The sequence below is a fragment of the Malania oleifera genome, chromosome 7, assembly GCF_029873635.1.
Source record: "Malania oleifera isolate guangnan ecotype guangnan chromosome 7, ASM2987363v1, whole genome shotgun sequence".
Taxonomy (NCBI): Eukaryota; Viridiplantae; Streptophyta; class Magnoliopsida; order Santalales; family Ximeniaceae; genus Malania; species Malania oleifera.
The window spans coordinates 23,114,683-23,129,463 of record NC_080423.1 but is presented as its reverse complement, the minus strand read 5'-3'; the positions used below and the strand labels follow the sequence as shown (position 1 = coordinate 23,129,463).

Here is a 14,781-nt window from a genome sequence, read left to right as displayed (position 1 = left end):
ATTTGACAATATTACTCATGTAAGAAATAGTGGAGTATAATAAAGCAATGACCATATATAAAATAGAAGGTCTTTTTATATCAAAGAGAAGATTCATATTTTTTTAGATTCATGCAATTGCACTACATCCCATCAAATCCAAGATAAAAGTGCATGCACATTGAACTCCATCAGCAAAATACTTTCATTGGCCATATATTTTTTTATAAGTAGTCAAACCATATAAGAAATAATTCTAAAAATTTTTTATTTTATTGAGGGATATAAATGTCTTTTCCAAAGTTACGATTTGACTTCTCTTCTCTCCACTTTTCCCCAGTTGATACACATGAAACAGTATGTACATTCCTTCCCTGGCAATGCAAAGGTCTCTCAAGATCTCACACGAGGGACAAACAGGAGTAGTACATAGCAGTTATACAGTTACAAAGGATTCGACTAAAACCTACACGACTGACTTAACCAAGGCTTTCAACACTGCTTCTCTAGACGGCAAAGCTGGAATTGCACCCCTCTCCGTTACTGTCAATGCACCACAAGCATTAGCAAACTTTAGAGCATCCTTCAGTCGACCCTCGTTCTACAGAGACAAGCACATTTAATCAAGGAAACATATGAGCTACACTACTGATTAAAGAAAATCTTTTTAAAAAAAAATGGAGAAAGCTGCGTCCAACTAAAGATTCGGAAGTAATTCACAGCAGGAGTAAATCAAGTATTGATTTTATGATTTTCTTGAGAGGAATATAGTATTGAACAAACTGGAAATATTAAAATATAAATTCAAGAATGTTAAAAAAAAAAAAAATCATGAATGCAACAAATAAAGATGCAAATGCTAAACTTCTTGAAAATACTGTAGAAGTCCTTCAAACTACCAAACACAAGACATAAATGTTATAAAACAACCTTCATGTGCTGTTACCTCATATATCGACTTAATCTATGGTATAGCATTTTAATACGTAACAAGGCCTACATGCATGCATACATATTACTCTAGAGAACTACACAAAAAGGTGATTAATTAATAGAGAAGTAAGCAAATGATCCAAAGAACGCGAGGTATTTACTATTGAGCCTGTGATGTGACGGCAAGTGAAAAACAATACCCCTTTCTTGTACAAGAATAACCCAAAAACACACTTTAGAGGGATCTGAGACCAAGTTTATCCACACCTGGGGCTAGATTATGAACATAAATGAACATAATTAGTATGTCCAAATGTCCTCAAACTAAGAGAAACAGGATCTTGAGATGGAAATAATACAGAAAAGGGACTATGGTTGCAAAGAACTGAAGAAGGTTGGCAATTAAAAAGACAGTAGGCAATAAGAATAGCATCGTCCTAACAGATTTGTGGCACAGGCATAGAAGACATCAGACCCAAGCAACTTCCAACAAGTTCTGAGTCTTGCATTCTGCTAGATTTTATTGTGGAGTAGAAACACAAGATGAATAATGGTACATGCCTTGAGATATTTATTAAAAAAAAAAAAAAAAAAGGCAGCCCAGTGCCAAAAGATTTGAAATAATTTTGAAAAAAAAAAAAAACTGAAAATGATCTCTCACCAAAGTAACCCATGTCGTTCTTGAATAATCATCAATCAAAGTGATAAAGTAACACAGAAAAATATTAGTAAAAATTACAAGTTAGTCTCTATAGTCTATACTTTTTGCTAAACTATTTGGTCATATACTTTTAAGCAATTAATGACCAGTACTTGCTAATTTTCAGCAATTAATCTTTCCATTTAAATCAAGCATAATTTCATTAATGAAATTTGGTAAAGTGCAAATAGAATACGATGTAGGTACAACTTATGGGAAGAAAAAAAAAAACTTTCATAATTAATGCCCATTTGATTCTTGAATAATCATCAATAAAAGTAACTAAGACAAAAAAAATAGTAAAATTACAAGTTCTCTAGATTTTTTACTAAAATATCTTTTAATTGAGTCAATTACGGACCAGTACTAGCTAATTTTCTGCACTAAAGCTTGCCATTTAAATCAAGCCTAACAACACTAATAAAATATGGTAAATGCAGATAGAATGCTATGTAGATACAACTTTGAAAGTCAAAAGCAGAGCTTTCTTTTCAATTCTTTTACCCTGACAACATAAATTCCCAATATAAAAGCCATGCACATAAACCCTAGGTCTCTAGCATAGGTGGCAAAAATGAGTTTTTGATTTGCCGTGGTAGTAAACAAGCTTTTTTCAGATTGTCAGACACAAAATAGCCATTAAGAAGATTTCCATTAAAAACATCTTGCCCAATTTAGACAACAAACCTAATTTTACGAAATTAATGAGGATAGGACATTGCAGCAACAAAAAGTATGGGGAAATAAACAGATCTTATGATGAACATATTAAAAAAACTCCTATTACTTTTCTGGCTTTGCTAGGAACAAGGATGCTGTAGCACTATGGAGACGTGCTTTTTGTACATCCTTTTTTCTTTAATTAAATCATCTTCTTTTCTTATCAAAAAAAAAATTAAAAAAATCTGATGTTTGAAATCATGGTTCATTTGATAGAACGAGATTGCATTCATAACTCCACTGTGCTTTCAACAGTAAATAAAAAAATAGAGAACCTAGCAGATTACAATATAACAGAAGAAATTATTTGCACTACTTCTTTGAATGTTCATGCACTTTGGGATCCTAAATTACTATTTCTTTTTTCACAGGATTGACAAGCATTTCATTAGATCTACAAACAAATTAGTGCAGCTATAAGCACAATGATTAGCTAAGTTCCTTCTGCAATGTAAGCCTGCATTTATTTCAGCCTCAACCTATTGACTCCCTCATTTTTCCTATGGCATTTTGCTGAACATTCAGACTCTAGTATATATGTGCATATAATATATATATATATATATATATATATATATATATATATAAAACCTTCCTATAACTACTGAAGTAAAAATACTTGCTAATACAATACCACAAAGAACAAAACCAAAATGGAGTTTTTGTCAAGAAAAAAGTATTAGCAGTCACTGTTGAATCAGATGAGCACAACACTAACATCTATGAAGGGGAATATTGCCACTGCAAATCCAATAGATTGGGGCAGAAGCATCTCTAACAAACAAAGATACTGTTAAGGATTATGTGCCATGAACATCTTCACAAGAAGATATAACCACCTAAAAATATTATGAAGTATGGACATGAAAGAAGCATTGTCAATCTTAAACATTGTACCTGAAGCAAGGAGAGGTCAGCAGCTAGTTGGGATAGAATTCCGGCAACAAAAGCATCCCCAGCCCCTGTGGTGTCCACAGCATCTACTTTTAAACCTTCAACTCTCCCACTGAACTCCTAAAAAATTACATTGTCCCATGGGTTACACAGTTACTACTATCAGAATGCATGATAATTGTTGTCATGACTAGTTTAAAAAAAAAAAATGTATTTCTTCTTGCTCTCCAAAGAAAGAAAGTTACCCCCGCGATGATAACAAAACAGTACAGTATCAATTTGCAACTTCATTCTGCAAGTCCCGAAAAATATTGTTCTTTACAAAAGAAACTTGACAACATACAACACAGAAAGAACAAGCAGGCATGCTTACACACACACACACACACAGATGATTCATCAAAGATTCATTTTGAAAGAACGTACAAGGGGGCATTACCTTGGTGTAATATCTGCAACCATCTGGACCCTCAGTGACAAGGAGCAATTTGAGATTCGGATGGTACAATGTGCGAACTACAGCGTCGTCATATGGATCTTCTCCATTTGTCAGAAAAATAATCTCTTCTTCACTTACCTGATAATTAATTGATCAGTTAAAATCATAATAGGTGGCATCCCCATTTACATTAGCAGACGGCGAAGTACTTTGTTTGGCAGAGAAAAGATAATGAAAATGTGTTGTAAGCATGTGTTAACAATGCACATTGTCAAGGGTAATCACCTTAATAATATCAGCAAGCTCCCATATGCTCATTATTCCCTCTCTGGCACTCTCTGCGGACGGCCACAATGGAAGCCTCAGATTGGGATCAAAGGACAGAATTACACCGGCATCCTTTGCCACCTTTGCTGCAGCAATGTGGGCTGACTTGCAAGGTTCCGTAATCAAACTTATAGAGCCATAATGAAAAATGTTTGCCTGCCAACAGATATATGAAATCAATGCATAACTAAACATGGAGATTTATGTTATTCTTGGAGATGTAAAATAAAGAATCAAACTGTAACAACTAGAATATTAATGCATTGTGAACAATCCCAATTTTGTATTAGTTTCTTTCCATAATAATTTTGCATTTATTTGATCATGATCAATGACAAAACTCACATACCTTTTTGATTAAATCAAAATCAAGCTCATCTTCTTGAAGCAACATATCAGCACTAGGATTACGATAAAACATGAATTCACGTTCCCCGTCCTTTCTTAGAGTAACAAATGCTAAAGCGGTACGGGCACCAGGATCAAAACGCATTCCTTTGTAGTTTACATGGTTCTCTTTTAGAATAGAAGCAAGCATGTATCCAAATTCATCTTCACCAACCTGCGCATAACAATCACACCAGATACAAGGAATGATAAATGAATGCTTTCTTTTTTCCTACAAATTTGAAGTGAGTTGAGGGTATATTTATATCTTGGTTAGCAGTAAAAAAGGCATAGTTGCCCCTCTCTATCTCCCCATGCACAGAAAATAAATTTTACTCCACTATCAGACCAGGATTGAACGACTAAAATCCTAGTTTCCATCTTTTTCTAATTCTTCTCTTAATCATCATCGAACTCCAAGAAAAACACAGAATGGAAAAATATGGCTGATGTCAGCATGTGCTTTGATCATAAAAAAGATACACAGCAATGTGGCTAGCTGTAGAGAATGTAAATGAAGTTTTCTTGAGGTTTTGAAGCTGTTTAGCAAGACATGAACATGATTTTTGGCAGGACATTAATTTTGTGAAATTTTCACCTTTTGATGAGTCTGAATCTGGTCAGAGGATTTGGGACTGGTTTCTCTCAATTACGAGTGGTGACTTAGTGTGACAGAAGTTGTTGCCCGATTTGTTTTGTTGTTTTTCTAATAATGGAGTGTTGTTTTCCTGCCATGAAGTGGACCATCCATACATTTTCTGTTTGCTGTCCTCACTGTTTGATGGGTTTTGTTTTTATATTTTTGGTTGCCTATGGCAGCTGGTGGCCTGTTAGTGGTACTGTGTTGGTTTTTTGATTCTTTGGAGAGCTTGATCTGTTTAGTGGATATTTTTGTCTGACTGATTATTGTTTTGTTTGTAATACACCTCTCTAATGCTTAAGCTAGTTCTCATTTAAATGGATTTGAAAGAGTTCATGGGATATCCAAAAGGGAGAGAGTTCTTGACCTGTCCGATGCTTCAGCTAGCTCGCATTTAAATGGAAGAAAAAAGATCTTAGGAGTTCCCAAAGGGAGGCCTTTGCCTTAGAGCCAACAAGGTATAAGAAGATTATCTTAGATCATGCAATGAGTATTTTCCTGCTATGGACAAGATACAGATGCTAAAAAACTACCCTCAAATCATTTTCCGCTTTCCCACTCGTGTTGAACTTGAAATATGGGGATCATGAGCTGCTATGGTGGCACTATTTTATTTATGGGTTATTTCCCCCACATCAATAGCTTTCTCTTATAAGCTGGATTTTCTGAAGCCAGGGCATTTTGCAATCTATAATTACGTAGAAGTGATCTCAATATTGGAGCCTAATTCTAGTACTGTAGTGAACATATTCAATACTAAATCATGGTGGTGATATCTCACTTATCTAGCTCAAAAGGTTTCCATATTTTTCCCTTTAGGGTTGCCCATTGCTTTCCTGAAAGTAATCACAGACTAGTCTAACCAAGGTATTAATGCTGGGAACCTTTTCTATGCCAGAAAAAAAATAACCAACCCCAGTTCCGTCAAAAAGATGGTTGCAGCCTGATTAATCTCATTTGCAAAATCTTCAACCTAAATGATATTGGTTTTGTTTGATTTTTTGGATTCCTTAGGGATTGTCAAAGGTGAAGCTTTCAACATGTGTCCTCCTTTTGAACTATTTTTCTTTTAGTTCTGGTTGGGGGGGGGGGGGGGGGGGGGGGGGGTGGGGGGGGGGGGGAGGAGTGTGGGGAAAGTCAATATGTTCGTAAGTTCATGCCAAACAAGGATAATAACCCACAACTCAAAGAGGGTGAAACAACTATAACTTATTGCAGAGCTATCTCACCTGTTTCTGACCAATGTATCAATTGAAGATAGAAAAATACCTTGCCAATGAATGCTGATGATCCACCAAGACGAGCTATGCCAACAGCAACATTAGCAGGAGCACCTCCTGGGGCTTTTTTAAATGCAGGTGATTCAGCTAAAGACAGCCCACTTGTAATTGGGACAAAATCAATTAACATCTCCCCAAAGCAAACCACAAGTGGTGATTCCTGTGTTTTTTCAGGTGATCTATTATCTGGAAATGCTTTTCCTAGAACATTAAATTTGGGAAATGAAAATATCAATAGCAGGGGAAAAAAGAAGGTGTTGGAATACTAGCTCAGTGGCATTCTTGTTTCAATATTCAACAACATTATACGAAATTACAGATCAACAATTAAACTAAACATTAATTAATTTTATATCTTATCAACAAGTAAAATCAGCATTGTTTTCGGGAAACAGAAACCTAAGGACGAAAACCTACCTAGCATTTGGGAGCTTGGAGTTCAGAATTTGTATTGGGATTTTTAGGGATTTCAAAAAAATGCAATACAAAAATGTGCTGAGATTTGTTCATATCCACACAAGTCCAAATCTATGCTCCCACACAGAGGTTAGTGAATTTTCTAAAATTTTCTGAACAATTGGAGAGTTTCAAAAGTACCAAAACTATTAGATGGGAATGATTTAGTCTTTCCCCTCAAAAATTGATAGCATTTCTATAACAATGACAACAACAACAAAAATTGCCAAGTTTCAAAAGTGCCAAAATGAGATATGAGATAGAAAATATTTGGTCTTTCCCCTCAAATGTTGATGCCATTTCTGTAACAACCAAGCCATAAGTCCTGCTAGTCAGGGTTGACTATATGAATCCTCATCCGCCGTTGTGCATGATCTAGTCCAAAAGTTAGAGCGCTGCCAAATAATTACTGTCTCATTCTAACTTATTCTAGGTTCACTTTGGGCTTGGAATAAACAAGTGGAGCTAGCCTATCTCCCACTGCATACTCCCTTCTACCCCTCCTTGGAACTTGAGACCTCCAACATGGATGTTCCGAGCTAAACTATGGGATGTCAAGACTTGTTCCCACTTTCCTATATGAACATGCAAATCTGCTCCAATAAATATTGTCCTGCTTCCTGATATCCATCAATCTATATTATTCATATCTTCCCAAATTTTCCTTTTAAGTTTTAAGGTTTTCTGCCAGGCCAACTTAAAGAGCTTAGCACTAACGCCATATGTTCTCTCTTATCATAAGACCACTGTAACTTCAATGACTCTATCCTAACTATTTTAACGTCAACAAATCTATTCTTAGGTCTTCCTCTACAATGTTTTTTACCTTTCCTATACCAATTAAATATTAAATTTTCAATTTCTTTTAGAAATTTCTCCTGCCCACTCAGTGTCTTGGAGGAAAATTATGCTAAATTACTTCTAATCATTGTGTCATCTTCTTCCATCCTTTACTAGTAAAGGTCTCATATTCAAAGTTGTTAATCCAACCCTAGTCTCCACAACTACCTTCATTCCCCGTCCATGTCCTGAACCGAACAATATAGTGTCTTCACAGTAACAACCTAGCCTACCCTGCCTACTTTTTGCATTACTACACCCAAGCGGTGAAAGTTCAACACATTGCTCATAGGGAAGCCATAGAGATAATGACTAACAATTCTATACAATGAGGATGATAGCAACATAGAATTTGAGCAAGTTTTATGCTAGATGTCAACTAGCTATCGCAACCCTCCTCCTTTAGTGGGACTTGGGACTGGCTGTGTGTGGAAAGAATTAACCCCAATTGTTTTGTAAAATGGAATTGAAGTAGAAAAAAAAAAATGTAAGTGTCAATGGAGGAATGGAATCGCTGTCGCAATACGATTACTACATTCGGTTCGTAATACAAAATGGTTGTAAGAACCAAAGTGTATTTCTTTCTAACATTTAATATTCTTCAATTGTGGCTATAATGGAACGAAAAACATTTCTCAAAATGCCTCCAATACAAAATTTATGCATTTTTTTTTTATCACAGTAAAAATAATGATAAATATTTTTTTTGGATTTTCTTGTTATTTTTCAAAAGTAGTAGTAGCAGTAATAACAATAATACTATATTACTACTCTTTATTATTCTTGTGACTACTATTGTTGTTTTCTTAATTTTTAGCAATAATTATCGTTGTTGTTGCAATTTTTATAGTTGTTGTTGTTATTGTTGTTTTTTATTATTTTTTATAATCATTATTATTATTCTTCTTGTAATTATTATTATTATTTTTGTTGCTGTTGTTGTTGTTGACATTGTCGTTGTCATCATCAGCAATGGCAGAATTGAGATATAGTCAGCTTGTGTTTCTTTTGAATATATGATTCTAGAGAGGGCTATAATTGTCTTTCAGAAAAAAGGAATTAGGAACCGGATTGTGGTTCCTCCGTGTAATATGAGGAATCACCATCTGTTGAATGGGGGAATTAGCATTCCAGCCAAACTGTGATTCCACGAAAATAAACATAGGAATGAGAATTGTGATAGAATCTTGATTCCATTCATGTCTTAATTCCCCAAACTAAAATGGTGGCTGATATTTTAAAACTTACATAAAATAATTAGTCTAGTATTCATTGTTATTTGTTTAAAAATTAAAATTAAGGCAAAAAGGGTGAAATCTGGAGAAATTCATAACAATTAAAAAATTAAAAAGGAAAAAGGAAAAAGGCTAGTACATATGTTGTGTTTTTGTGGCTCATATACTTGATGGAGTACATAAACATGGAACAAAACATAAGTTGAAGTTACTTGTGCTGAGCAGCAAAAATCAGTCCACTGATAGGCCAAATCAATCGACTGATAAATATAGAGTTTGGAAACAATTACATTCTGTCTGAAACGATCGACTGATTGACACTGATTTGCTTGGGGCTGCGAGGATGATTTCAAAATTTGAAAGTGAACGTTAATGCGGTTGGGTGTTTGGAGGGAAGCCTCTGTAGTGTTTATATATATACCATTATGGGTATATTCTGAGAGAGGAAGATTATTATATTGTATTGTATAGTGTACTTTGTGATTCTCGTAGTGAAAACCTTTGCCGACTGCTCCCGTGGATGTAGGCTTTGCCAAACCACGTAAATCTTTGTGTGGATTTTTATTGATTTCAGATATACTGCGTGTGTGTGTTCCATTTTGGTTCTTCATTATTTGCTATGTTTAAATTTCACTGTGCAATCCCGAGATTATTCACAACAATTGGTATCAGAGCATTGTTGTTATGGCATCGGGCACTTCATCAACAAAGTTTGATGTTGTCAAATTTGATGGAACAGGAAACTTCGGTTTGTAGCAGAGGTGAGTGAAAGATTTGCTTGTGTAGCAAGGGATGGTGAAGGTCTTGTATGGTGTTCAACTGGAAGGTATGGATGAGGCTAATTGGAGAGAATTAGAGGCAAAGGTTGTTGTTACAATACGATTGTGTTTGGCCGACGAAGTACTCTATCATGTCATGGAAGAAGATTCTCATGTGACTGTTTGGCAAAAGCTTGAAAGTCGGTACATGTCCAAATCCCTTCTTAACAAATTATTCCTTAAGCAACGTCTTTATTGGCTTAAGATGGTTGATGGTTCGAACTTGAATCAACACATTTAATCAAATCATAAGTGATTTAATGCATGCTGACATGAAGTTTGAAGAGGATGATAAGGCATTGATGCTACTGAATTCCTTGCCAGCAACTCACACATATGAAAATTTAGTTACCAATCTTACATGGGGGAAAGAGACCCTAAACTTAGAAGAGGTGACAAGTGTCTTCTTGAGATTTCAACAAAGGCTGAAAATCTGCGATGAAAATTCACATAGAGAAGGACTTGTGGTGAAAGCTAACTATGATCATGGGAGAGGAAAATTTAGAAATGGATCAAGTTAAAAATCCCGAACTCAATCCAAGAAAAAGAAGGATATCTGGTGTTATTAAGTGCGGTAAAAAGGGGTACGTTAAACCGAAGTGTTCAGATTGGAAGAAAGGAAATGTTAAAAAGCATGAAGGGACTTCAAAATCAGCAAATGTTGTTCAAGAAGGAAATTCAGTTTGCAGTGATGGTGATGTACTTTCAATTTCATCGAGGTCAGATCGCCTCACGGACTCATGAATTCTAGATTCAGCATGTTCTTAGCATATGACTTCAAACAAGGAGTCGTTCAGCACTTAAGGTTGGTAAATTCAGGTTCAATTCTCATTGGCATCGGACCTACAGAAGAGTCTCATCTCACTTGGCACTTTGGATTGTAATGAATTCAATTACAAGTCCAAAAGTGAGATTATGAAAGTGTGGAAAGGTAATATAACGGTGATGAAAGGGGCAAAAGTTAGATGGAAATATTTATACACTGCAAGGAGCTACGATTGTAGGTGGAGCTACAGTTGTAGATACTGAATTTGATGAAACCGTTTTGTGGCATATGCAGTTTGGGCATATAGGTGAACATGGTATGAAAGAACTTCACAAGAGGAAACTCTTGAAAAGTATGAAAACATGTAAGCTGAATTTTTGCAAGATTTGTGTTATTGGGAAACAAAATAGAGCAAAATTCGAATCAGTTATTCACAAGATGGAAGGTATTCTTGATTACATACATTTTGATGTTTGGGGGCCGATTAGAGTAGCATCAAGAGATGGACATGTTTATTATGTGAGTTTTGTTAACGACTACTCACGGAAAGTCTGGGTATACTTCATGTTGCACAAGTCTAATACATTTTCCAGGTTTAAATTTTGGAAAACTGAAGTGGAAAACCAGACGAGAAAGAGAATCAAATGTCTCAGGTTAGACAATGGGACTGAGTACGCTAATTCTAGGTTCATAGAGTTTTGTGAGCAGCAAGGCATTAAGAGACATTTCACCATTCGTTGGACACCTTAGCAAAATGGTGTGGCTGAAAGGATGAACCAAACTCTAACTGAAAGAGCTCGGTGTCTCAGGCTTAATGCAGGGCTACCGAAGAATTTCTGGACCGAGGCAGTTAATATGGTTTGTTTCTTGATAAACAGATCACCAAGGGCATCACTGGAGGCTAAAGTGGCAAAAGAGGTATGGACAGGAAATGCAGTAGACTACTCCGGATTGAAGGTATTCGGGTGTCCAGTCTATGTTCACGTGTCTAGTGAGGAGAGATCGAAACTTGACGCAAAATCTAGACTTTGCATCTTTTTGGGATATCAAAAGAGTGCGAAAGGGTACAAGCTGTGAGATCCAACGGCAAACAAGATGGTGATCAGTAGGGATGTAGGTTTAGATGAGAAAGCTATGGTGAAGCGTACTCAAGAATTTGGTAAAGAGAAACAGGAGTCAGGAAATTGGAGCAAAGACGAACATGTTATGCAGGTGGAATTAGAAACTCAAGCAAAGGACAATGATCTTGGTCCTACGATTGCAGGGAGTTCTAACTCGGGAAACCAGCAAGTCGACAATATTCTTATACAGAGATCCAGAAGCACTATCAAACCACCGCCAAGATATGGGTTTGAAGAGTTAGTATCTTATGCTTTCATTACCAGTTGCACTGATCCAACTACTTTTCAAGAAGCAGTGCACGGCCAGGAAAAAAGTAGGTGGACGGGTGCTATGATTAAGGAAATGGAATCGCTGCATAAGAATCAAACTTGAGAGTTGGTGAAACTTCTAGATGGGAAGAGGGCGATAGGTTGCAAATGGATATATAATAAGAAGGAAGCAATTTCAAAAAAAACGAGAGACATTCAAGGCACGGATAGTGGTAAAAGGGTATTGACAGAAAAAGAGAATAAATTTTGATGAAATCTTTTCACCTGTGGTCGGACACACTTCCATCAAGGTAGTGTTGGGATTAGTAGCTCATTATGATCTGCATTTGGAACAAATGCACGTGAAGATGGCATTTCTTCATGGTGGCTTGGGAGGAACAGATTTATATGGTACAGCCGGAGGAATTCAGTGAAGCGGGGAAAGAACACTTAGTTTGCAAGTTGAAAAATCTCTTTACGGGTTGAAACAGTCTCTAAGGCAATGGTACAAAAGATTTGATTCTTATATGATCAAGATTGATTACAGAAGATGTGAGTACCATGGACCTCCAACATATAGGTCCTCCCACAAAGCCTATGGCAGTTGCCGAAACTGCAAAGGAAGCCTTATGGCTTACCAGTTTGGTCAAAGAGTTGGGTATACAACAAAATGGACTTGTGTTACATTGTGGCAGCCAGAGCGCTATCTACTTAGCGAAGAATCAAGTGTACCATACTAGAATGAACCATATTGATGTAAGGTTCCATAGGGTACGGGAATTGATTACTTCAAGTGAACTTGTATTGGAGAAGGTTCACACATCAAAAAACACAGCGGACATTTTGACAAAACTAGTTACTATTGAAAAATTCAAGCATTGCTTGGACTTATTTCATGTCTCCAAGTGCTAGAAGGGAGACGGACCCAACCTAACGTTCCAAAGTCAAGGTGGAGCAATGAGATATGTTTTCAAGTTCTCTTAAGGGGCGTATACTCGCAAAGGTGGAGATTGTTGTGTTTTTGCAGCTCATATACTTGATGGAGTACATAAACATGGAAGAAAACATAAGTTGAAGTTACTTGTGCTGAGCAGCAGAAATCAGTCGACTGATGGGCCAAATCAGTCAACTGATAAATACAGAGTTCGGAAAAAATTACATTCTGTCTGAAACAGTCGACTAATTTGCTCGGGGTTGCGAGAATGATTTCAAAATTTGAAAGTGAACGTTAATATGGTGGGGTGTTTGGAGGGAAGCCTTCGTAGTGTTTATAAATATACCATTCTAGGTATATTCTAAGAGAGGAAGATCATTGTATTATATTGTATTGTGTACTTTATGATTCTCATAGTGAAAACCTTTTCCAATTGCTCCCGTGGATGTCGGCTTTGCCGAACCAAATAAATCTTTGTGTGGATTGTTATTGCTTTCAAATATACTGCGTGTGTATGCTCCATTTTGGTTCTTTAATATATGCTGCGTTTAAATTCCGCTATGCAATCCCAAGATTATTCACAACAACATAAAACTCAATTAATTTTGAAAAATTGGAAAAGCTAAAATAAGCCATAAAAAATCCAGGAAATTTTCAAGCTGTATACACAACAACATAATCAACAAAATTTATCCATTATAACCAAGGAAAACATAAATCATATATCAAAACATTAAGTAAGAACCAAAAATGTAAGCACGCAAAATCAATAAACAAACTCCAAGCAAATCAAACCTATCAAAACACTACGAAACGAAACTGCCTAAAACAAAGAAACAAATTTAAACTCATTTTAGCTCAAATTTAAACAACAGAAAACAATTCCATACCCTGCAGTCTCCACCGCCGCACTGATACGGAGAATGACGGAGCTGAAAACGGCGAGTCTCTAATCCTCCCTCGACTCAACAGATTCAAACCGGAAACCCGATTCTCCGATCTGCGAGAATTCAAAGTAATACCACTGAAGCAGAAAACACCGGAATGAAGAGCCATGTGCAAATTTATACACAGGCACTCAAAATTTCAAAAACGATTATTGAACAAACCCCAGTTGTTCAGTGAGCTTGAGGCTTCAAGAATAAAATTTGGAGAGGAAGAAGAAGCTAATTAGAGAGACAGTGGGAAATAGAAGTGACGCCGAAACCCTAATTTTCGGGAGAATGATAAAGTTAAGGGAGTTTGGGAAGTTGGACGAGCGTCAGAGAGAGAAGCGGAGACAGCGAAGAAAATGAGAAGCAGCTCACGAGGCTTGGTGGTGCGGTGTCTTCCAGTATTTTGGACAACCAACGAACAAGCAGAAGGTTAGCTTGGAATCAATGCCGCCCTTCCAAGTGGCAAAAAAGTGTTGGGTATTCCCAGCTCATTCGATTTTGCAGCCTATGGCTGCCTTCCACCTGCCCAGGTGCCCACATCATCAGTCCTAAACCTTAAAACTACGTCAAATTATTGAGAAATATCCTCCTACAATTTGAAGCTCGCAAATGTCATCTTAGTACTTTTCCATATAAGTAGAATGTATTAGTGGGTATGGTAGACCTGACAAAGCGGTCGAGTCCGATAATCCATGAAGAATAAGACATTATTGGGTGAAGAAATTATAATTCATATTCGACTCGTTTAAGTGACGAATTAGGCAGTTTAGAATTAAATAATTCATGGCAAATAGTGGATAATTCGTCATTCTAAAATATAATTTTATTAATAATTTATATTATGTCAAAATAATTTAAATTATATACGACAACTTCCGATTAGTTTGTGTATTAACTTTTCTAATGACTACATCAATCATTCAATCGTTTATATTAATTAATAACTCCTAATTCATGTAAGTAAAACTGTAAGCATTAAAAACAAATCGTTCATCAAACCGTCGATGGTTACATTTGTCCGCTGCAGATTCAAATAACGAAGATCCGAGACAAATCATCATAATAAAAATTAAGAAGCGTCAAAGATCCAAATACTCCTACTTGTATGAGGATCATATAAGCTAACAA

At 36.2% G+C, this 14,781-nt stretch overlaps 1 protein-coding gene across 2 annotated transcripts; it reads right to left on the bottom strand.

Moving 5' to 3' along the window:
* Nucleotides 1–233: 233 nt before the first annotated feature.
* On the bottom strand, nt 234–14,239 carry LOC131159624 (probable fructokinase-6, chloroplastic). 2 transcript variants are annotated; one of them, XM_058114661.1, is made up of 7 exons: nt 13,609–14,239; nt 6,289–6,500; nt 4,342–4,554; nt 3,951–4,148; nt 3,666–3,803; nt 3,230–3,346; nt 234–580 (listed from the first exon to the last, which is right to left on the bottom strand). In XM_058114661.1, the coding sequence occupies exons 1-7, from the start codon at nt 13,772–13,774 to the stop codon at nt 446–448; spliced, it is 1,179 nt and encodes a 392-aa protein (XP_057970644.1). In that variant the 5' UTR covers nt 13,775–14,239; the 3' UTR covers nt 234–445. The 2 variants fall into 2 exon arrangements, with proteins under 2 accessions (XP_057970644.1, XP_057970645.1); XM_058114662.1 differs by lacking the exons at nt 234–580; nt 3,230–3,346 and adding an exon at nt 3,471–3,518 and having other exon boundaries at nt 13,609–14,094.
* Nucleotides 14,240–14,781: the final 542 nt, after the last annotated feature.